This window comes from Chrysoperla carnea, chromosome 1 (genome assembly GCF_905475395.1).
Source record: "Chrysoperla carnea chromosome 1, inChrCarn1.1, whole genome shotgun sequence".
In the NCBI taxonomy this organism is placed as follows: Eukaryota; Metazoa; Arthropoda; class Insecta; order Neuroptera; family Chrysopidae; genus Chrysoperla; species Chrysoperla carnea.
This window is the reverse complement of record NC_058337.1, coordinates 88160702-88186612: the sequence shown is the minus strand read 5'-3', so window position 1 is coordinate 88186612 and position 25911 is coordinate 88160702. Positions and strand designations below refer to the sequence as shown.

Genomic DNA, 25911 nt, shown 5'->3' with positions numbered 1-25911 from the left:
ATAGACTTTGACCTTTGTCTACTTAGACTTAGGTTACGGGTTCGAATCTAGGCAGCGGCAGTGTGAATAATTATAATTAATAGGGGCGGTAGAATTGATCACATTGTCGTCGCTTTGATATGAACGAAGTAACCGACTCCACCCACATCATAAATGTAATTGTAAATATGGATGTAGTTAAACAAATAAAGATTAACATATGGGTGGCCTCTGTTATAGGCGTCAGAGAAACGGAGGTTAAACCCCATTGTTTTTAATCAATTTTTAGTATGAAAATCCCTTCATTATATTTTGGCCAGAAAGTTGATGATTTGATATAAACACTAAACTGTCCATCATTTGTCCCTAATTCCTATTATAGTAATTTTAATCTCGTTAGATCACCCAATGCGTCTATAGCATGGTTATGACTTCAAATGATAGGGCAATTATGATTATGGGTAACAACATAACGTAGTATAGTGTTTTTGTACGATGTAGGATATTATTTCTCTTTGGTCAGGTGTATTTTATGTTTGTATATTACATTGAAATGACAAGCATGTATTACTTGTCTCTACAGCTTTACAATGTAATATGAAAAGCAGATGAATTTTACTAAAAAAAAAGAAAAATATACACGTATACATTACTACATATGTTCTTATATAATCAGCTTATGTAATACAGTTTAAACAAATCTTTGAACATCATTATATTCGTTTTTGCACATTTTATGAATGCAAAACAAAAGTACATTCAGAAACTTGTTTCTATTTTTATCTAGATGATTATTTATCTTGCCATAGGATAAAATCTGCCATTCTCTATACTATTTAATTGATAAAGATAAAAAAGGGGTAAAAGAAAGAGAGTTGACAACATAGAAATTAACTAAAATGGAAAAAGCAGTGGTAGTGGAGATCTAGCTTCATGATCTAAACGAGCTGTCAACAATCTGAGACCAGTGTGATTTTGTAGATTGGCCCAAAATGACACTTATGCACAAAATTTGGATCCTCGAGAGTGGTAGGTACTGAGAATCACAATGCCCCACCAAAGTTGATTACTTATACAGGGCATATTGTCCTCCAGTACCACTCGCGACATTGGAAATTATGGAGAAGTATCATTCTGGTCTGATCTAAAACAGACATTCAAGCGTAACTAGCTCACGGGATAAGTGTGCAAGAAAAACATTATTTTAAATATGTAAAAGAGGGAAAAAGTACAAACAGCAGATTTCATAAGGGCACATTTCAGTCTTTTTTTTAAACTGTTTATAATTCGAAACCGTACAAACTTTTCTAAAAAAGATACTCCGATTTTTTTAATTTTAAAATGGGTCCGAAAACAATTGATCAACAGATAGATCATAATACTATTAATAGTCGCAGAAACAAAGCAATGAAGTTCGAAAAATTTGAACACTAAGTCAGATTTGAATGCGGTTTTCGGCACTCGATTCGTTAGAGCGTCAGTAAATTTTGTGACCTAAATTGATTTATAAGAAAGAAATTAAAAATATGCAATTTGCATAATGATATGCATTTTAAATTAACCGTAAATATATTAAATTCACAATTCAGTTATTAGTGGTGAAAATGATTGGATACTTGTTACGCGGGGGTTTTTCGGGTCTCTAAACACGAATATCGCGTCAGAATTAGTATCCTAGGTGCCTGATGTACAGGATAAACGGTATCCCCGCCGTCTCCTGATTTTTTTCGGGAAATTCGTTATAAACTTGTTACCCGTTGACTTTTTGTGCCGCTGAGCACGAATATCGCGACAGAATTAATCCCCAATTACCTGGTGCACAGGGTACCTCGGGTACCTTGGGTACCCCGTCGACCAAACACCTGGTGCCGATTCTGTCACAGTATTCGTGTTCAGCGAATCCAAAAACCCCCGAGTAACAAGTTTGTTTTTAATTGTAAATGCAATTCTAAAAGGCATATTATTTATGCAAATTACATATTTTTAATTTCTTATAAATCAATCAGCGCCGATAAATTCAGATACGCAAACATACAAGTGCCAGGCTTATATGGGCCCATCGAATGCATGGCCCGAGATCCAAATTTAATTCTCCTCTTTTCTAGTGTTCTTACATACATTGCCATTAGCATAAAAATGGTGAACGACCATATCCTCATATATAGAGCTCTAGTAATACTTATCATGTTGAGACGACCGAACCATATCCGTTTCCAAACCAGATCGCTTAACGTTATGTACAAGTTTATCTTTCTAATTTTAGACGGTTGATGATGAGAAAATTGAAATGTAAACATATTGAAAATACATTATAATAGAATGCATGTAGTGTTACTAATTCCGAATTGGTAATTGATTTAAATCGGATTATGTGAATATATTATAATTGCAATATGGTGGTTTGTTTGTATGTATATTTGCACATGAATTTATAATATAATAAACGCATTCAACATACATTATAATTAAATTTTTAGGATTTGTAATTTTTAGTTGCTAATAACGTTTAAATACATTTTTAGATTTCACAAGAGCAGGATAACCAATTCCAAAAACTATAATATTCCATTAGTTTTAAATGTTTTCTAGAGAAATATAGAAAAAGCAGATGAAATGCTTTAAAAAATAACATAAACTTCAAACTTCTTTAGTCAATTAAAATGACTAGTTTAAGCCACTATTTAAAAAAATTTCTAGTTGGCATTTTGCTTAGAATGGCAAATGATATAAGATTCCTTCCCATTTATTATTTTTATATTTTCTAATGGCATGGAATTTATTAATGGTATAAGAGACGATCTTCACCCTTCTGATAACAAGATGATAACACGCCTATCATAGTTTTTCCATCGAAAAAGGCTCATATGGCTATTTTTAATTAAGTTAATTTTAATTAATTTTTTTCATGGAAGAATTTTTGCAACAAGTCTATACTATTCTTTTCGTAATTAAATTGTGTTTCGTCCTATACCAATTTCGATTGGTTAACAGATCGGTAAAGTTACTTCATCAAGTATAAACAGTTAAGTCAATATTGGTAACTACACTGATTTGTTAACCAATCGAAATTGGTATCAGAAGAATTATAATTTAATTACGAAAACAATGGTATAGGCTTGCCTATACGCATACGATAAATTAATTAAAGTTAATTTCATTAAAAATATCCATGAACACTTTTCGATAGAAAAACTATGATAGGTACTCGAGTTTATAAATAATTAAAATTTCATAAAAAATATGTCTCATCTGGTTATCAGATGGGTGAAGTTCGACCTTATACCGTCCCCTGAACTATAAGAATTTGATTTATCAATAAAACAAGCGCAGATATAGAGAAGATCGCCGATTGAGCCCCCTTCCAAATTAGAGAAACCAATCTTCTCAAGTAATAAATCACAGTCTACAAGACATTATAGATAGACGGGTAATTTAAAATAATAGAATACACAAAGGAGGCTGAATATAATAAACAGCCGTAAAAATTAAAATTTAAGAACGTGGTGTGAATACTGTTATTAATTAATTAAAAATTCCTTATGGAATTTTAAAAAGCCTTTTCAAAAAATTTTCTAGGTGCACGCTTTCGAATATATCAGTTTTTGTCTTTTATCACTCTTTAACATCGTATTTTTTAAGTTATCTACGTACTCTATCATTGCAAGAAATTTTTGAAATAAATTGTTCAGAAATTGCAATATGCCTTCATATCTAATAGAAGAGCGCAATGTACAAAATTTTAAATATTTTTGTATGTTTTGATCAGTTTTAAACAAAAAAGTACTCTGTGATTTTTTATCTAGACGGTTAGTTTTCGAAATTCTTGAAAATTGAAATTGAAATATTCGATTTTAAGAAAAATGTTTTATTTTTTTAATCTCTGAGGAAATTCAATTAACTAACGCAACTCCTGCGTTATTAATTAAAGATTATTGTACATTTGGGAACTGGTAGGTATCCAATAATTATGAAAAAGCTTAGTACTAGTCTATTCTTTACTTACTGTATAGTTTGTTTAATCCATTGATTTTTTAATTAATGAGTACAATTTATGGTAAGTAAAAAGTTACCATTTGATTTAGTTGATATCATCTATCAGCCTGATTTGTAATAAAGCAAAAATTTGAAAATAATATCGCTTTTTTTTTAATTTCAAAATTTCGAAACACACTGGAAACTCGAGAAATCCTGGTCGAAAATTCTCGTGCCTCGAGAAATAAAAAAACGTCTAGAAACAGAAATCCTACTTCAGATATACATTAAAGAAAAACTCTACATTAAAAATAGTTAGGTAATTTTTTTTGTATATTTACACAATATTCGAACACTATTACTTATGTGTATTTACAAAACGGATGGAAAGGGTATAATTTTCCACACAAACTATATAGTTATAGTAGACTTATATGAATGGTGAAAATGTTAGCGTGACTGCTATTATTTACAATGTCACGTGTAAATGACGTTAAAAACGGCGTATCGTTCTTGGTCGGTCATAATACCCACATATTGCATACACACACATATATAAATACGGAGAAGTTATAAAACTTATAAGTAGGACCCACAAATCTTGTATGTATACAGAACGTCCATCAAAATGAAATTTTACTAAAAATGCTTTTTCCGTAAGTGCAAAAATTTTTAGAATTCCTGATCACAAATATAATGTTCAAAAGTTTCCTCGATGCACCTGGTAACCAGGACAACCTGGTTGCATACCTCATCCCCAAGATTATCTTTAAATTGTACTGAAATAAATCCAAAATAAATACTCGGGTTTTTTCGAGGTCGCTGCGGTCACGTAAATTTTTTAAAGACATCATATTTGTGATCATCGACCTCGAAAACTCCCAAGTACTGATTTCGATGCATTTCGGGACAAATTTTGCAGATGAGCTCTGCAACCAGGATACACTGGTCCTCAGGTTCACCGAGTAGTATCTTAAACACTTTATTCGTGATCAGTGATTTCGAAAATCCCCCAGTAATTATTTTGGATGCATTTTATAAAAATTTAGTCCAGGTGTATCGGGAAACTTATTAACATCAGCTACCCATAAAATTCCTGAATATAAACATTTGGCCGATTTCGTTAGTTATTTACCAAATAATAAATTTTTTCACTTACAAAAATGCATCCTGGCGAAAATTTTCATTGAATCAAAATTGGTCACAAACTTTATAGTTGATTTCCTGAATCGAATGCAAAAAACTGCATCTCAATCTATCTTGCCTGAAAATAAGTCCATCTCAAATGTTATATCGTCTCTATGAATTTTTTTATGGGTGAAGGCTTCTACTTCAGGGAAGAACATTTTTAACTGCACCGTTCATTTGATGCAAATCGGTGCAGAACGATACTTATACATGCAGGGAATAGAATAAGAAATGTCAAAATTATTTTATCCGATACTCCAAAGCATCATGTTCTTACGGGAAATTGAAAGAGAAGTCAGCAGCTATGAGTTTGTTCAGATAGAGAAAATTGAAAACGAAAATTGAGCGACTATAGTCACTTCAATTGCGGAGTGGAATAGTCACTTCACGAATACCACTCTAAGAGGTTAAAATAGGAGACGAGAATTTGCATGACAAAAATATTATAATTCAAGAAAGTTAGAAAGCTACACGATGAAGAAACTCATGAGCAGGCATGGGCAAATGGCACTTACAGAAGCCCCCGGGCTCCTTACTAAAAATACGAGTAAGACAGAGAGAGCCTAACCAGTGACAACCTAAAATACGAGTAAGACAGAGACACAACAGATAGGTAGACTATTAGTGAAAGTGAGAACGACAATAGTCGTATATCAGTCTCGCTTCCTTCTCTATTAGCAATGCGGGCATGGATAAAGAGAGACACAATAAAGTTTATGACACACAATAAAGTTATAACAATGGGGGCTTCGACTTAAAATAACTCGCCCATGCCTGCTCACGAGGTCATCGCATTTAAAAATAATTTTAGTATTTAAAATTGCAAAGAATTAAAATGCAATAAATTTTATAAAAGAGTTTGTTTTTATCACGCAAAAAATACTGAAATAATTTTGCCGTCTTTTTTATCAGGGAACATTCTGTAGATATGTATAAGGATTATAGAATTGTTTTGCAGAATTCCCCCTATCCAGCTAGCTAAAGTCAAACCGACCTCACCCACATCACTTACATCCTGTTATTTGAAAGAGAACATTACTAACACCATTTTCTCCAATATATATGAAATGTTTCCTTTATATTTGTTTGGCTTTTGTTTTTACTTGACTCCTATATGTTATAATTTTTGTGTATAAAAGTATGGGTGGAAATGGCGAATATTATGTGTTTCGTAACTATTTTTATTTTATTGATATACTGACTTTTGTATATGTGTACAACCTTTTATGCTAGGTTTGTTACTATTTGCTTGTTTGTTTTCCTGTTTATTACTAGTTGTGTTGTTCAAATGCATCAGTGATTCTGAAAATTTTACCTTAAAATTTTTCCTAAAATAGTTTTAATTTTATTTTCTGTTTAGTTTTTGTCTTGTGTTTATATCAGTACTAGCTTGATACCCGCCCGTTTCACTGGGTTTAAAAGTTAAAAACGCCGCTTTATAGCCTCCACCTCTGTTGATGTGCACAGTTTTCAATTTTGTTAAATGTAAAATAGTCATAATTCATTGAGTATATCAGAAAAGTTGTCCATGAATGATTTGACATTAACTATTTTAAATTACAGAATACTTCAATTTAGATCTGCTCCATCTATAATCATCATTTCGAACCATAAATTAAATATTTTTGTAAAAAGTTAAAATAGTAAATGTCAGATTAAATTATATCTCATGTGTTATTCTGAAGTATGAGCTATATTGCTGTACAGTTTCATTAAAAACATAACAAACAACATTCGCTAGTTTTAGCGTGAAAGCGTTACAAACAAACAAAAAAACATCCTTACTCTCGCATTTGTAATATATAGAGATGCAAAATAATCGTTGATATCTATTCCTTTGTTTTTTAAATTAAAACAAATTCAAATAAACTAAATTATTTTCGTCAGTTGTTCTGTATTTACGCTTGTATAAACTTTTACAAGTTATAAGTTGCAATCAACCACCGATTTTGACGATTCTGGTTTCTACTGATTCATAAACCTCCGGCTTAGAAGCCTATTGATTTAGACAAGTGAAAACCAACAATTGACTGAGTTAATTGTTGAAATACCATGTATAGACAGTGTTGATTACTCTGTCACATTACACATACATGTCACACATATATAACTGATATTCCTAATGTTCTAACCTAACCTAAGAATGTTCTAACCTAATTTGCGCCCTCACGGGTAAACAGTGATGTTTACGAAAAAATGTTTCAAAGAAAAGTTGTTTATTTTTTCCCTTTAAATTTTTCTTCTATCTCTAACGGTTTAACCAATTGACTCATGTTATTCATTTAAGAAATCATTTTTTACGTCCTGAGCACGCTATAAAATGTTTCAAAGAAAAGTTGTTTATTTTTTAACTTTAAATTTTTCTTCTATCTCTAACGGTTTAACCAATTGACTCATGTTATTCATTTAAGAAATCATTTTTTACGTCCTGAGCACGCTATAAATATTTCAGCTTGATATCTCTTTTTGTCCATGAGTTATCGTGTCCACAGACAGACAGGCAGACAAACGGAAATAGACTAATTAATTGATTGTATGAACACCTATACCAAAAAATTGATCGTAGCATCAATATTTTTAAGCGTACAAATTTGGGACTAAACTTAGTATACCTTGATATATTTAATATATACATGGTATAAAATTTTTATTAATTACTACATAATCTGAATTATTATTTAAAAATAATTAAGAATCCTAATATATATAAGAACCAAAACAACAAATGATCGGGTAATGGTTGTGGTGGCTCTCAATGCACATTTATTATTTGAACATAATAAATTTGATATCATTTATAGACTTAACCAAAGAGAAAAACCACACTCTTACTATATTACTCACTATCTAATACAGTTAATTATGGTGTTTCTTTTGTATGGCTGTTAGTTTTGTAATAAATTTTACAATACGGAATGGTTTGGTGTACTCGTAGTGGAAAGATATTAAGGAGGTATTCTGGTCTAGAAGCCTAAATTATAGGCATTTTTCAAACTAAGATTATAAAAAAATGAAAAATATTTTTGTAACCATTTTTCCATATTCTATAATTATTGACATTTTAAAAAATAATAAAAGAAATTGTAATGAATCGAAACAAATAAATTTGAAAAAATCTTAATTAGTAAAGATGTTGTTATCGTCTATACCAGGGCTTCTCAAAGTATGGGTCGCGACCCCATTTGGGGTCGCGTAGCAAAATTCTGGGGTCGCGAGAGGTAAAAACACAATTTAACAGAAAATGTTTTTTAACTTGTAAAATTATTGTTATAAAGATAAAATAACAATTATCGTAGATAAATATATTATAAAATCTTCTAGTTCGGAAAGATTGTTTGTACCTGCATTTCTATTAAGAGTATTATAATAACTTGAATAACATTTACTATGTATTATGAAATGTTATTGGAATTAATAAAAAATATAAATTTATTTTTGTCAATCTCTAAAAGCCGAAATAATCCCGAGAAATAATTATCAACAAAATTTCTAGGTATTATTGCTGAAGAAACAGCTTTAACACATATTAAATCCCAATATCGTTCAGCGATAAAAAATGTTGAAGAGGTCTTACGTCCAGCAGTTTCAAACATTCCACCAAGATTTGATTTGTTATGCAATAAAAAACAGGCGCATCCATCTCATTAAATTTTTAACTTATACTTTAATTTAATACTTACCACGCAACTACTTGAATATATTCGAGAGAATTAAGACGGTCAGAACCCACTTTTATTTTTGAAACTATAATAAATACAATTTTAGAATTTTTTGTGCAATTTTTAATTTTAGATTTTTGTATGTTTCAAAACGAATTCTAAACTTATATATTTTCATACGTATATCTATATTGTTACCTAATAAATAAATCATCAAAAAATATTAATTTATTTTTCTTTTATATTTGTATGGGGTCGTCAAGAAACTCGCAATCATAAACGGGGTCGTGAATTACAAAAGTTTAAGAAGCCCTGGTCTATACCACAGCCAAAAAAAAATTTTTTTAAGTACTCAAGTTCTCTTTTTTTTATACCTGGAGTCCAAGGTAAATGATATTCCCGTCTCCTGGAGTTTTCGGGAAGTACGTTATATAATCGGTTCAAACTTGTTACTCATGAGTTTTTGAGGTCGCTGGACGATTATCGCGACAGAATCGGGTGCTAGGTACCTGGTGGCCGAGGTACTTCGGATATCTAGAATATATAAGCTATCCTGTGCACCAGGTACCTAAAAAATCAATTCTGTTCCAATAATCATGCTCAACGACCCCAAAACTCTCCAAATAACGAGTTTGGACCGATTATATAACGAATTTTACGAAAATTCCAGGGAACGACGGGGATGCTGTTTACCCTGAGCATCAGGAACTTAATTTAAAATTTTTACGGTCCATTTAAAATGCATTTATAAAATGCATATTATTTATGCAAATTGCATATTTTAAATTTCTATAAATCAATTTTGGTCACAAAATTTCCTGACGCTCTAACGAATCGAATGTTGAACTTCATTGCTTCGTTTTTGCCATTAATCAGCTGATTTTTCAAAAACATTCCAAAATAATTTCACTGTAAGAGCGAGCATACCTCTTTAATATCATTTCGCTATGGATATACTGTTACAGTTACTTAGCTACAAACTATTGTAGTTTAAAACATAATAACAAATAACATCATTGAAGCAAAGAACGAAGAAAATGAATGAATGGTTTAGTTTTAGTATAGAAAATTATTGGATGGATGCCTTTGTGTTGTATACATTTATATACAGGCAACCATCAACCATCAACATTCACCATTGTTTTATTATAATGTTGATGTTGTGGACTATTGCGTAATATCTTCACTATTCTCAAAACAAAACCAAACAAAACAAAACAAGTCATTGGTGGATACATTTACTTTACTTTATCGACATGTCTAATCACATGCTAGCGTCAAAGTCCCCATTCATATCACGCTAGTTCAATGTGATAACATACAGGAAGATGTCTCGTTACTACGAAATTATCAAAGGGAATTATGCCAGATTCAGAAGGGAATTTTAAGTATGAAAAATACAAGAAACGGCATTTGTTGACTATTTCGTATAAAACGTGCGAATCTCATGAACTCCATGATACCTGAACTCCATGAAAAACTCCCGCATTTGTTCATCACTTTTCAGGGAACTGGAACAACATTTATTGTCTAAACGATTACAAAATTTAGACACTAAATCAGAACTGTGCGCAGGATTTATCCGAACTCATAAAGTATTTTTTAATAAGTTAATTCTACGACGTACAGAAAAAACTTTTCCAAAACTCTGTGTGCATCGACCTCTACAATATCGAGTGATTCGAGTGAATTTTTGACGCCCCGTCCGGCAATGCGTTTTCGCCTAAGTTTAACTTCGTCGATCAATATGTCAGGGGAATCATCGTGCAAAATTGAATAGTCTAATTCAAAAAGCTGAGCTCCAGAGACAAGCAAAATCTGATAAAATATTGCAATGATTCAAAAATCGATCGAAATTCTTACACTTAATCAGTCGATACACTCAAGCGTTAAGTCTGTTATGACACGAATCTTGGCTTCCGCAATTCTATATCGTATTCATCGCAGACATCGCTCTCAGTTTTGAAAATTTTTTTGATCTTTTTTCCAGAATTTTCCTCGTTTTTCAAAATCTGTTCTGCAGAATCAGCCTCAGTTTCACAAATGAGTGCATTTACGGGACTTTACTGTGAAGTCAAATTTATGTTAAGAGATTCTCAACAAGAGGTGTTATAACTCCCGAAATCCCTCTCGTTCGCACGGACTTACACTAAATAAAAGAAACGCCAAAATTTTCCCGACAAACTACCTCTAGTGAAAAGTTCCCAAAGGAATTTTTGTCTTAATTGTGCCGTTCCCGAAATTTACACTCCCAAGTTAAATAAACATTCTTACTTGCCTAAAATAACTATTCTTACTTGCAAATGGAAGTAAAAATAGCTAATTTTTACTTGCAAAGGTTAGTTATACTTCGTAGATTGTCGAATAATTGGACGATCCAATTCAATTGATTCCTAGAAAGTGTCATTGGTGAATTTCTTCACGCTTTATTCCAGAAATGTTTTAAATTATATATTGAATTGAAAATAGCTTTAGTTGGATTTAAGTTTATAACATTTGTTTAATAAGTTATTGTGATTACTGATCAGGCAGATTTATGGAAATGGACAAATTAGATCCCGTCGTAAACTTATCTACAAATTTTTATATCTTCAAAATTTCTTATCATTACAAAATTTGGACTAAATTAAAGAGCGAAATCCAGTAATATAATTTTAAATTTGATCTACGCAAGGCAAATATAAAACAAATGACTACGCTAGCGTAAGATTTTCTAGCCACGAGTATATAATCTATCAACTCCATAGTTTCTGTTTTCATTATATAAGTAATTTATTTATGTTTATGTAATATTAACCAATCCTCAACATATTCGGTTGTTTGTTGTCCAAGTAATCTCAATTTATACTGATATGTTTTGAATAATGAATTCATGCAAACATAAGTAAATAAATATTGCACAGTCCGTTTAAACAGAATTGAGATTAAAGGTGAATTTCTAAAGGATGAAAACCGAATAGTTTTAAGAGTTCAGTAACGGGTTTTTAATACTCTTATTTTACAAAAGATAATGTAAAATTTGTTCACTTACAAAAGGCTATTCATAAAATACGTAACGCAAATAGAATGTAGTTTGGGGAGTCTTCAAGTAACCATGACATTCGAACAATTTTTGTCTTGCTCATATTTTTGTTGTATTTACATTAATGATTATTTTTTATTTACATCGGGATGTCTAAAATTGTGACGTTATATTTGCAGAGGGTTACAGAAAATACGAAACTTCGGTTTTTTCTGAATACTGCTATTTAAATGGAGTTATTGTAAAGAAAATTTAAACTTAAAAGCATCGATTTACGAACTTCAACCCAGAAAAAGTCCGAGTTGCTGCGACTGGTAAATTTAGCTGATGGTACATGGCTCATGCATACATGCACATACACTAAAATAAAATTGTATTTCGTATTTCACTGCAGAATTTAACGGTTCAGATGAATGAAAAATTTCTTACAAATGGTCAATTATAATCTAAGGCAGTTGGATATTGCCAACTAAATTTTTTTTTATAACTCTTTGATATTTTTAAACCCTAAAGAGTTTATTATCTCAAGTCTATGAGCTTTGCGACGCTTGGAAATTCCGGTGGCTCTAAAAAAAACTCTAGCGTTTTGTTTTACTACGTTTTATTATCACTTAAAATCTATATATTTCATTAGTAAACTACGAACTTGTAATTTTAAAAGTAAGGGCGGGAAAAAATTGAATGTCTTACTCCTACTACCGCTGCCGCATTAACATTTAGGCAGTCTAGGTAGCCGCCTAGAAACCTCCATCAAAAAAGGCTTCCGGGTTTGGGTCCCAGGTAGAATTACAAGTTATAAAAAAAGGAGGAAAAGTGGATAAATAGATTTAAAATGAAACGAAGTAGACAAATCGGTCAAACGGCTCCTGTTGGAGGCCATAACAGTTGTAAATACGACACTGCCTACTTCGCATATAAATATGCAACTAACATTACTTCCAACTTTAATAAATTTCGCTATACCCATCACTATCAAATTTGTAAGTGCATAATAAAAAGTGTAAAAATTGCAGTTTTTTGTTTATTATACATTGTTAAAAAAAGTCGTAAAAATGAGAGGTTATGTTGATGTTGAAGAAGTGTCAATGGATTTGTGCGGTGAAGTTCTAGATTATCAAAAATCCACTGAAAATTACCGCAAAAATCATTAAAAATGACTGCTATTTTAGACTGCTTAGATTTTAAGTGAAAATATTTTTTTTCAATTTATCCTGCCCGTCTTTTGTTACTTTCTGACCGCAATAATAGTTAGGTCTAGCTACGGGTCAAACGTTGATTAACAACAAGTGAAAACAAACAATTACCTGAGTTAATTGTTTAAATACCATGTATAGATAGTGTTGATTACTCTATCACATTACATATACATACGTGTCACACATATACATATAACTGATATTCCCATATAATACATACTATATAATTTACGCCTAATTTGCTATTCCATGGGTAAACAGTGATATTAAGGAAAAAATGTTTCAAACAAAAATTGTTTATTTTTTTTATAAGGAACATGTTTTTTTCTTAAACTTTTGTTCTATCTCTAACGGTCCCATTAGGCCCCAGACCTAATTGACCTATGTTGCTCATTTACGAACTCAACCTTACTTTTTACGTCCTGAGTACGCTGAAAAAATTTCAGCTTCATATTTCTTTTCGTTTATTACCGATACCAAAATTTTTTTCGTAGCTTCCTTTTAAGCGTTACAAATTTGGGACTAAGCTTAGTATACCTTGATATATATTACATATATACATGGTATAACAATCTACTAAAATATTAAAGTTTTGATAGTCCAGCCTGTATTACTAAGTTACAACTGTGAACATGAAATATCATTCGAACTCATTTATTTATCAGTTGTAATAAAAATAATATAAAAAAAAATTGCTGAATATTGTTGAAAGCAGGTACAAAAAGGAAACACACAAAATATACCCAATTTTTCCACACAAAGAGAATTTTTCAAAAAGAAATGAAATTGAATTCTTTTGATGAAATATTTATGGTATATGATGTGTAATATAAGATATATAGGTACTACTATATATACGGTTGATGTTTGTATGTGAGTGTGTATACCAAACAGAACCATAATTCACAATTTTAGACGAGAATGTGTCGACATATGGCCACAAATAAAATAAATGTTGAAAAAATATTGCACACCTATCAGAACAACACGCAGTTCTATTATTATTTTTGCCCGTTTCTACAAAATTACACTATTTTACGTGCGTTTTTTACAGAGTGTTACATTTTACGAGTTAATAAAAAAAAAAATTGTTGTCACGGAAAAAAGTAATAATTTCTTACTTAAAAACTAAAAGGTATTCTTCTTTTGTTTTAGTACCCAACAAGTTAAAACATAAAAAGCTAAGAAATTTGAAGGGTCGTATTTGTTTAATTTTTAAAGGTGGGCTTTGGGTTAGGTTATATTGGCTGGCCACGTAGGACACACTTAGGCTATAGAGCCCACTGTGATACCACATATGTGTTTTACCAACTTTTCCGCTCATAATTTCATTTATCAGCTCCTCAATTTCAGAAGCTGAGTGCACATCCTTCATGCATATACCATGCACTACACCAGCCCATCACAACTAATAATTAATTTTTGGTGCGACGGCAGGAATCGAACCCGCTTCCGCGGACGGAATTGATTACGCCTTAACCAACTGAGTTACCAGGGCGGGCTTTGATTATGCTTTAATTTCACGAATAACTAGCTGTCCCACTCAAATTACGATTTCTACGCGACAAGTTTTGTGTACTCAATGGGATAGATTCTATCTATCTGTCGTACGGAATATCGTTGACAAGGAACTTTGATCAAAACTTGCATTCAAAAAAATAAATAATATTTTGAATTCATGCAAATGCAAGTTATCACCCACTCGAGAGGTAAAGGCTCCTTTGTGAGCATTCGACAACTTTTGGCTTTTTTCACGATATTTCAACAAGATACTAATAAAAGCAGTTTTTTACCTTTATAAAGTTAAATATAAAAGGGAAAAAGTTTGTAGCCACTACTGTGAGCGTCCAGCAACAAGTTCTACTGGTATTTTTCATGATTCGGAGTAAATGAGATTTCTTTTTTCCCACTTAAACTTTGTTTACCAATTACTTGAAAAATCATTAAAAAGATTTACATTAAGTACTTATAATTTATAAAAAAATATACAAAGGTCAGCTCTAAAATAGTCAATTTGTTTTTACTTTTTTCGCAAAAAAAATTTAATTCGAGTAAAACAGGTAATAGAAAAGCTCCTTACTATTGTCCATAATTAAATTACAAGAGTTATTTTTCTATTTAAGGTATATCCAGCATGATATTTACAGTTCTTAGGTTAGAACTATGGTAAAACCCACTTTTCGACAGAATTTATCGATTTTTTTTCACAGCCTAAGAATAGAGCTTACTATAAAATCCCAAAATTTCAGAAATTTTGACCGTTTAAAACACCAGATAATTAATGCCTTAGTTCCCAATTTTGACAATTTACGTCAAAATAAATATCTCGAAAGCAAAAAGACGTGGGGCTATTTTTTTATTCTAAATTTTCCTTTCAGCTGATTATCTCAGGATCTAAACGACCAAAAATTCTTCAACTTTGGGATCTCACAGCTAAAAATAGGCCAAATTTGGCCACAAGTGCTTTCATGCTGGTATTACCATAAATAAGTTCAGTATCACGTGCTGAATGTAAATTCACTAAATCCTTACAAATTTGGAGGACGGAAATTCTACCATTTTGAGAAAAACCGTTTCGGTCTATATCTGCATAAGCGAGAAGAGCACTTTAGACTAAAAATGGTAAGGGTCTTTATTGTAGATAATTAAATTTCTCTCTTTTTTCTTAAATAATGTTTTTTTACTATTAAACACGCATTTTTATTACATGCTGTATAAAAAAATTATTACTATTTTTTTTTATTATTGTATTAATAAACTACCAACATTCAATCTGGGATATTTGATGACATTTATATAATTACGAAAAAACTATTCAAGTGTAATAAAAGCTTATCAGTGTAGAGAAATTTTAGCTATTTATTAATTAAAAAAGAAAATATATAAAGTAAATCCTACATTAATTTTGTGAAAATATTTTATTTTATATACTTTTTGTCATTTTTATTACGAATAATTGATAAGATTTTCAATTCAATTTAACAAAAGAATAAAAATGAATCATTACGAAAAATACATAATTGTTGAGCTTTTCATGTCTATCTAGAAAAGGGTCTGGTTCTTTGAGTGTTTACGAGTATCGGCATCTACGAAATCAAAGAAATTATAATGAATCTAACACTTCCTTAGAACAAAGTATTGAATATTTATTACTTAATTAATCAAAGTAAGAATCTATATTTATATCGAAACATTTGAAACTGAAAACCCATTTATCCGATTTTCCGGCGTTGTGGAATTTTCCGAACTTTTATGTTAATTTGACTTTACTTCGAGCGAATTGGTGAAAACACAGTCTTTCTAGCATAAAACAGAAAATCGTTATTTTTGCGCCCTCTTAACAATTAACAATCAAGCACATAAAATGCAATTAAACCAAAAATTTTTGCGGGATGTTGTTGAGTACGCTTGACACATACCTACACTTTCTGAGGGTGTTTTTTCAAATTTTACGAACTTTTAATTTGAAAAATTTAAGTTTTAGAGAAAAATGTCTAAGAACATTTTTTGTTAATTTTAATCCCGATTACATGAAAATTTTTTCCGAAGGGAATTTAGTTTAAATAATACCCTTCTGGGTTACCCACAGCATTTTTAAAACGGGAACCTTACAAAAATTTTTCATCCGAAAATAATTAATGTTCAATGACGAATTTTACCGGGTCTATATATAGAAAGAAGACCTTCCAATAGAATTCTAGGTACTTTTTAACGATTTAAATCACAATGTGATTATGCAGCTTGCTACTAAACTGTCTAGTTTATACCACGGAATTTTTGGTCTATATTTGTATAGTTTTACAAAATTGAAACCTGAACAAAGAAAAAAAAACAGTATTCACGTGCGTAATAATGCTCATGCATCCCCGGGAATGTATCTAAAAAAAGGCAGAATGGACGTGGCTTTGTTAAACTTACTAACAATAATTATATCTGAAACAATATATTTTGTAAATCACGCCTTATTTGTAACAGGCATTGAATCAAACAAGTCGGGCGTTTATCCTTGCGATTAACTTTTTATACCGTAATCATACTGCCTTAATAAGAAAAGTCAAACGTACCCACATCTAATATTTTCAACCCTACTACGCTTTCTTGTAATTCAATAAACGATAATTATCATCAAGTATTGTGTAAGTACTTTTCAAAGAATAATTAAATTGTTACATTTTAAATCAATTAACCATTTTACCATTACAATACAATAATAATTATTTATTTAGAATAATTACTCAAACGTAATAAAATTACTCATACTAATAATATATTTTCTACCTATTCATGAGGAGAACTTTGAAAAGGCTGTTTATAACGCAGTACATTAAAAAGGAATCGATGAAAATAATTTAATTAAAAATTTATTTTTTCGTTGTGTGCGTAGTCATGGTAGGGACAATAAAATCGATGCTAGCGCTTCCAGTAAAAAATTTTAGCGTTAAAGGAGGCTGTTATGACTAATTTGCAATTCTTTACATGTTAATGTTATAGAAACTGTCAAATTAAAATTATTGAAAAACACAAATTAATTAAACTTAATGCATTGAAAATTGTGAAAATAAGAAATCAAATTGTACAAATATTATTTTTCAAATGTAAATTATCATAATTATTTATTTAAATTTGTAAGACAATAATATTAAATTTTCAATGTACTTAAGTGATAAATGCAATCCATACAATTATATATGCATCCATTCAATTCTATAATTAAAGTAGTGTATCGTTACCATGGAAACGCCTCCAATAAAACTCACGTACGGTGCGAATATAAAATAATAGAGATGAGAAAAACTAGTAAAAAGCAGAAGTTTTTTTTCATGCGATATAAACAGGCTAAGCGCTTATATAGCTGTTTTTTACCCAGAGAGTATTCTTCTTTTTAATTTATGTCAAAGTTGATGCTCCTAGGTCTTTTTAATCAAAGTTGGATGTCCGTTTATGAACTGTAACGGTAAGAACTTTTCACAGTTCCAAAATTTTGCTGGGCCATCTTGAACATTCCATAAAATGATTAATTTCATTCTAAGATCACGAAAATCTGAATTTAAGAACTTTTTAGCTTTTATTAAGCATTAAAAGGTGCATTTAATAGAAATAACATATAATATGTATACAAGCTGAACCATTTTAATCTATCATGGCTAATAGCTTGTTTTGTAGTTAACCAACCAAAAAATAACTTAAACAAGAGTTGCAGTCTTTGATGGGGGACATCACATTCTGATATCAGATTGGACCTAGTTCTTCGGATTGCTTTAATAGTTAACTCAGATCCTAAACAGTAAGAGATAGATAACAATTTAAATTAGAAAGTTGATCCTCATAAAAAAATCTAACAATTTTTATTTTAAACAGTTTTCGAGAGTTGTTAGCTTTTGAAGGAAATTCGACTTAAAAACATGTCATCATTGCATTCAATCGAAAGAAAATACGCTACCTTCAGAAAAAAATTTTAGACAAAAGTTATCAAGGACAATAAAGGCCAATGTTAACAACATTTAAGCCCAGTCTTGAAACTAAAATATCTTGTCAAATCCTGGACACAGCCGAATTTCCTCTATTCTCCTTGACAACTTTTAGCTAAAGTTTTTTTCTGTAGTTACCGTGTTTTGGTCCACCCTGTATATAATAATAAAGAAGACTGTATATTTATAACTATTATATTCATTTTTTTTTATTTAAACTAAAAGTTTTCATTGTTTTGTATTCACTAAGGTCGTATGGTTTTTTTAATAATTATATTAACAAAAATATGATTGATCACCAGTCCCTAAGGTGAGAAAAACAGGAATATTATCACAGAGAATGAACCCATTGAGTTTCATTGCAGGTTATTTAATTTTTCTAAATAGAAAATTACCCTTCTTACAAAATTTAAAAAATCCCCAATAATCGGGAATGGAACCCTAAACTCGCAGTTGAAACAGATATAAGAACACTCTTCATGAAATTACCTTTTTCCTTAAAACATTTTGAAGATAGTCGCTAAGTTTATTGTTTTTTTCGGGTACGGAACCCTAAACTCGCACTTGAAACATAGCTAAGAGCATTAAAATTGGTTCTTCCGTTTAAGCACTACGATGCCACAGACAGACAGACGCACACAGTCATACTTATAACATCTCTTTTTTAGTTCGGGGTTAAAAATACGAAGAACAATTTACCTATTCACTAAATTTCATCAAGTCGAATAGTTCGTTTTGTAATAATATTATTGTAATTTCTAAAAAATTGAAGTTCAGAATATACTCGGTTTTTCATTGAAGTGAAGCAACTACTAATTTTTCAACCGATCGATTACTGTTTTGAAACACTAGTTAGAAGACACCTAATCATTTAAAATCACTCGTTACATGTATTATAAATAGAGTTTGTACATACACAACATATTACACCACAATAAATACAAAACACCAAAGAAAGCTAAATTGGGGGTTGTAAATGTCTATGGGAATATGTGAAAGAGTTTGGATGATATAATTCTCTTTTTGTGATTTATGAGTAAGATAAAATGACGTTCGCTTTAATTACAAATCCTTTACTCTTCATAGCATTTTCATTTATTTCATTACATCCTCATCTACTCCTACGCTTTGTTGTGTGCATATGTGTGTGTATATGTGTATGGCTTTGGGTAGTAAATCGAATCTGATTTTATACCGAACATTGTTATGTTAGCCTGCACCCTACGGTATTTTTATTTTCTCAACAATAATGTACAAAAAAATTTTATCAAGAAAAATTTCCACAGAGATAATAAAGTAACGTTCAAGTATTAAGTGTCATTTATACCCGGAAGTAGGTTTCAACTTAGCTTAACTACTTTAAAATGCAACATATTATTTTTATTAGCTAAGAATAATTATAATCTATAAAAATCTCGTGTCGCGATGTTTGTGCGAAACCCATTTTGCACACCGCCAAAAATCCATAAATCGTGTTCTAATATTAATGAAAAAGATTTAAATGAAAATTGATTAATTGATTCCGGGTAATCTTTAAATGAAAAAGATTTTTACTCACACCCAACACCCACGACTTTACTCACACCCACAACTAACCTTTGACTATATTTTCGAAAAAAATATTACTAACAAGTGAAATTTACAAAATTTTAAAAACCCCCCGACAAATTTTTCGGGTACAGAACTCTAAGCTCGTACTTGAAATATAGCTAAGAACACTCTCCATTTAATTACTTTTCAAATGAAACAAAAAAGTCAAAATCGGTTCATCCATTTAGGCGCTACGATGCCACAGGCAGACAGGCAGACACACACATAGAGCTGTTAGTTCGAATCAAAGATACGTAAAAATCGTTACTATAGAAATATAACAATGTTTTTGAGTGTTTTACATTTTGTCATGTTGTTTTTACAGTTTTACGAATCGTATTGTTTTTGTAACAAAACTTTTTTATATATAATTTGTACGTTGATATATTGATTGAAGTTTACACAATTTATGTAAGTAAAAAAATTTATTTTTCTAATAAATTTTAATAAAGACAATTCTGGCGTATATTAATAAGTGCAGCAACTTTATCAAATCCGAAAAGATTCACTAAAAATTATGTTATTAAATTCAATTACCTACATAACTTTCAATGATATTATCTTCGCGTTTTTTCTTAAACTATTTCCTTATTAGAAAATTCATTTTTGGCAACTAATTTCACTTTTACAGTAATTGTACTACTCCTGCACATTTTTCTAGATACTCGGCAACTTCTGAATAATTGCTTTTTCGAAACAATTATTTGACATGTATCTAGTGTCACAAAAAATGCACGGATTACATATAGTATTATATGTACGTGCAAAAAGAATTGTTTGCGGTATACCTTGTTTGCTTTTGTGGAGAAAATCCGAAAGCGAGCCAAAAACTTGGACAAAAATTTCGATAACTTCAAGAACCAATATTTTTGATTACCAAATATTCCATTAATTAAAATTAACCCTAAATCTTAAAAATAGTTTGGGGAAACTATGAAAGGTAGTCCCTTTCTTTTAACTCGTAGTGTCTGCTTGTCTGCCGAAAAGTTACATAACTTTGGATCGTTTTTTAACCCTTTCCCGATGATCCAATTGAGTTGAAACTTTGCAAGCAAATTTGTAGCGACAATAAAAATTTTTTTTAAATGGTTTAGATAAAAAAAACTAACAATCTTTATACGATATTATTCTAATACATTACAACCAGTTAAGGGTTAAAATCTATATAAATAAAAATGAATGTTTGTATGTATTTGTTTCTCCTATACGGAAATTAGACGGAAAACCAAAAATATTGTGTGTCAATAAGCACTTCATTAGATAAAGTTTTGTTTCATTCATTGGTAATTATCGACACTTCTATTTTAACTTGATAGAATCGCCTTTTAAAGTGACGTTTTTTATAATTTAAAAAATAATTAAAACATAATTTTAGACATATGTATTTCATTTGTTTTTTGTCCCTCATATGAGTTGTTTCGCTCAATAGATGGCAGTGACATTTTATTAGTGTATGGTAAATAACTCCCAAATTAAAAATTATGCTATTAGATATCAATATCTCAACGAAACAACAAATGTAAACAATTCAAAGATAACCTTATGAAAGTGTTATAACTAATTTATTCAAAGAAAAATTACTCACTTGTAAACTAGGATGACACCCCAATTCCAATAAAGTTTTCACAACATCTACATGTCCTTTATTTACTGCCATGTGTAAAGCAGTTTGACGGCGTTTATTACGCGCATTTAAATCAGCTCCAGCACGAGCTAATAATTCCATAACGCGAGGTTCATCGCCGAATGCCGCATGGTGCACCGCACGATCACCATCTTTATCTTCAATTTCAACATCAGCATTATAACGTAACAACACTTTAATTACTTCTAAATGTCCATTTTGACTGGCTGCTTGCAAGGCTGTATGTCCAGCAAAAACACCATTTACATCTGCACCAGTAGTTGCTGCTTGTTTTAAGCTTTCTTCACATTTTGGAGCATCTCCGTTTGCCGCTGTTTTGACAAGTTCTTCATTGACATCACCCGACACATGTGTTTCGAATAGTTTTTTCAATAACGCACTTAAACGTTCACCACTGGTATTACCGGATACAGTTCCATCGGTAGTTGCTACTTTTGTAACGGCTAATGGGTTGTATGTCCATGATGTTGAACATACTTCAACTTTTAAATCGTTATCATGATATATTTGTTGGACTCTTCCTATTTTTCCTAAAGTCTGTAACCAAAGAAAAATATTAACAACCAAATTTATTTGCCGTTAAATAATAAAAATTAACAAAAATCTAATGAGAACACATCCGGGTAATCTTTAAATTTTTCAATGGAAATGTGTGCGATAAGAAATAGAAGCAAATGGGAGACCGAATTATCAGATTAGACTAGGGTTGATTTTATTAATTAACCACAGCAATTTTATGCGTAACAGTGTCTTAATCCGTTCTATGAAGACTAACAAAGCCGTTTACTTTAACGAAAATTATCGTTTCGTTTATTTCAAACCAAGTATCATTTTACACACCAAAACGCTTTTATCTAGATTGGAGTTGTTGAAACATCCATTTTTTTATCAATGTTGGCAGTGTAAATCGCATAATTTATCCGAAAAATAATTGAGTTTGGTATATTTTTAGTTTTATATTACAAAAGGAAAGTATGTTATCAATTTCTATTAACTTAAATAATTCTATTAACTTAAAATCAGAAAATACCCCCCAAATTATTTCCATAGGAACATTTATTTCTCTAATTACAGTAAAGATTCAAAATAGCTCTCTGTTAAAGTTTGGAAACTACGAGATATAAAATTCAAGCTCAATACGCCCTTGGGGCCTAATTTACAACCGTTTCTAAGTGAAATTATTATTCGAAACGATTGAATATTACAGGGCTTTTTTTCCGAAAAAATGTTTCTTCATGTACTTGTACCTTTTCGTTCCCATTGCCTGTTACATTAATTCAAAGTTAATATAACCCAAAGATTTATTTGTCGCAGAGGAGAAAAGCGCCAATAATATTACGTTTTACTACAGAAAAAAATTTCTAGCCATCAAAGATCCGATCCTTTCAAAATTAATGCATAAAATCTGTAAAAAAGGCGTTTGACCTCGATTTTAACATACATATTAGTTCTACTTTATTTTCTGTAAAATTAAGTTTCTTAATTTTAAATTTAATATTCCAGTATCTAATTTCAGCTATTTATACTTTCTTACTTATATCTAATAACTTGACTTTTTTGTGTAAAATAAAGCTTTCTAATACCAATAAAATTAACACCAATTTGTTAACAGGGCCTGTTAGCTTTAAACACGACTTCAAGTACTTTTTGGTATATAAAATAGTTCAAGTTTTTAATTTTTAAATCTTCTACTCTACTCAAAAATTGTGTTTTAAATTATATTTTAAAATAAATTCGAAAAAACCATTAAAAAAATTAAATACTTAGTTTATATTCCGATATTTTATAGCCAAAAAGAAATTGAGTCTTATCCCTACGTAATAGAAAATGAATATTACCGGTGCCATAGCTTCTGCCCATTCTCCATGCCCACGTTGAAGTAATTTAATTCGCTCTAAATCATTACAAATTTGCACCAAATCCCCGACAGCAAATTGTTTTTGTGGTGTTTCTGTAACTGTTTCCGGCACAGCAGAAGCAACTTTAGTTAAAACGACAGGATTGAATGTCCAACGATTTCCACTAGGATACGATACAACAATATCATGATCTTCGTCAATTCCTTCCACAGTTCCTGTGGTACCTAAGCACTCGAACATTCCATCAGTCCAACCACCATGTCCATGTTGCAATGTTTGAACAATTTCTAATTCTAAATCAACGTTAACTTTATCATTAATTTGTAAACTATTTGCACCAGATCGTCCAGGACTTTGTTCACCAAGTAATGGTAAATGATCACGATAAACTGTTTGTCCTTTGGCATCATTTACAACTTTTAAATCAGCCATTCCTTCAAAACCAACACGATACAAATTTTTTGTGCCATTATCCCACACAACGTATGCTGCACTACGTGGGCTCGCGGCTGACCAATCTTGAATTTCATTGACTTTACCCCGACGACCATTACCACCGTCTTGATCCTCCCATTGCCAATCGACACCGCGAACAACACGCGCGCCAGCGAATATTCCACGTATAGCAATCTTTTTGCTTTTTCGACGAGGTTCTAAGATCATACGTTCACTTCCAGCTGTAGAGATCCGATAAAAACGGTGTCTTAAATGATGTTTATCACTATGATAACAAATAGAACACAGATCATAATTTCCGCATTCGGCACATTTCCATCGCAAACCAAATATTGGTTGTTGACGGCATGTATCACACATAGTGCCTTCATGTTTCATACCAGTTGGGGCACTGTCTAATATCCGTAAATCAAAAGCTCCACAACATCGATAATTAGCGGCTGTGCCATTATCCCAAACCACAACGACTTCTTCGGGTGATTCAAAATTACGCACAGTGCCTACATGCCCTTCACCTCCATCCTAAAATTAATTTGAAGATTATTTTTAAAATAATTTTTTATAAAAACAATACAATCCTAACCTGTTTTCCCCATTTCCAATCCGGTCCTCGAATCACTCTCGCACCAATAAACCTTGAATTTCTTAATCCTGTTGTTGCTCCAGGTGTTGTTACCGTCTCCATAAGGTAAATCAAATAATAAAACAACTCTTTTATAAATTATGTAAACAAATCAAAGTTATGAAAATGCTTGTATGTTGAACATGTACACATTCATCTGTCAAGTATTTAAATGATCACATGTAGCCGTTCTTACTTACCGACAGAATTGATTATACGATTGTAAACTCTACCTAGAAGATAAAGTTTGAACAATATATTTTGGTTTGTGTCTCTGCTGAGATAGTATCATGATTGTTACCAAAGAATACGAATACAAGAAATATGAAAAACTTCATTAATTTCTAGAAAAATTAAAACTAATTAGTTGAATATATTAACTTTATGTTGATGCAAGATTTTTTTAAACAATTTAGACGGCCAAACGCAAAGTGGTCGACATCCCCGGTTTTACTGATCGAATTCAGATCAGCCTAGGCTTAAAATTTTTTATATTTCATTTACCGGGTGTTACATCTTGAAACACTTGTTTAATAGCCATTGCAGTTTCCAGCGGTGGGTGTGGGGTAAAAAAATTTAGTTGGGAAAGACATTAATGTTGTTAGTTCCTATTAACATTTACGCTCATTGGGAGTGGGAAATACAAAAGATGCCACGGAAAGTCGCAAATCCCTTACAAAGAAATTAGGTAATTTATTTAAACAATTGCAAAGTTATGAGATATAAAAACAAAATTTTGAATTCTACGAACAAAACACAACATTACGAACGAAATAAAATATCAATTAGGCATTTTCTTGAGCAGAAAGAAATTATTTATTTTTGACCCATAATTTGTTTTTAACAATTGAAAGGGTCAGAGATAAAAAGTTTCTAGTCTAAAACGACATATTTTGTTAAAATTTTCATTTTTTGTCTCTTTAATTTTCTTCTGTTCGACGCACCGTTTTCTGTAAAAAAGTCGAAAACCCATAAAAAATGAAAATTTCCGCTAAAAATTTCGAAAATTTCCGCATTAATGGATTTCCAAAAAAATGCACTTTTAGCAATTTTTACCAACGAAGCACAATCTAAACCGTATGCAACTACATAGTTAAAAGGCCTGAAGCAGTTAAATTAATGTCTACTTATTACCCGAGATAATGAAATTCCGAATTTAAACAGTTACTTAAACAATTATAAATAAACTTCTAAAACAACAAAATTATTGAAACTACGTCGTAAGATTTTTCCGAATTTTCTGGAGTTCTACAGG

At 30.9% G+C, this 25911-nt stretch overlaps 1 protein-coding gene across 1 annotated transcript in view; it reads right to left on the bottom strand.

Annotated features, from left to right (window-relative positions):
- LOC123306043 (E3 ubiquitin-protein ligase MIB1) overlaps window positions 1-24806 on the bottom strand; it is a 768237-nt gene extending 743431 nt beyond the window's left edge. Inside the window, exons 1-3 of the mRNA XM_044887910.1 lie at window positions 24618-24806; window positions 23558-24556; window positions 21660-22256 (exon numbers count right to left, since the gene is read on the bottom strand). Of these exons, the coding sequence (XP_044743845.1) occupies window positions 21660-22256; window positions 23558-24556; window positions 24618-24719 (1698 nt within the window). The 5' untranslated portion in view covers window positions 24720-24806. The remainder of the gene's footprint in view (window positions 1-21659; window positions 22257-23557; window positions 24557-24617) is intronic.
- Between the last annotated feature and the right edge of the window lie 1105 nt (window positions 24807-25911).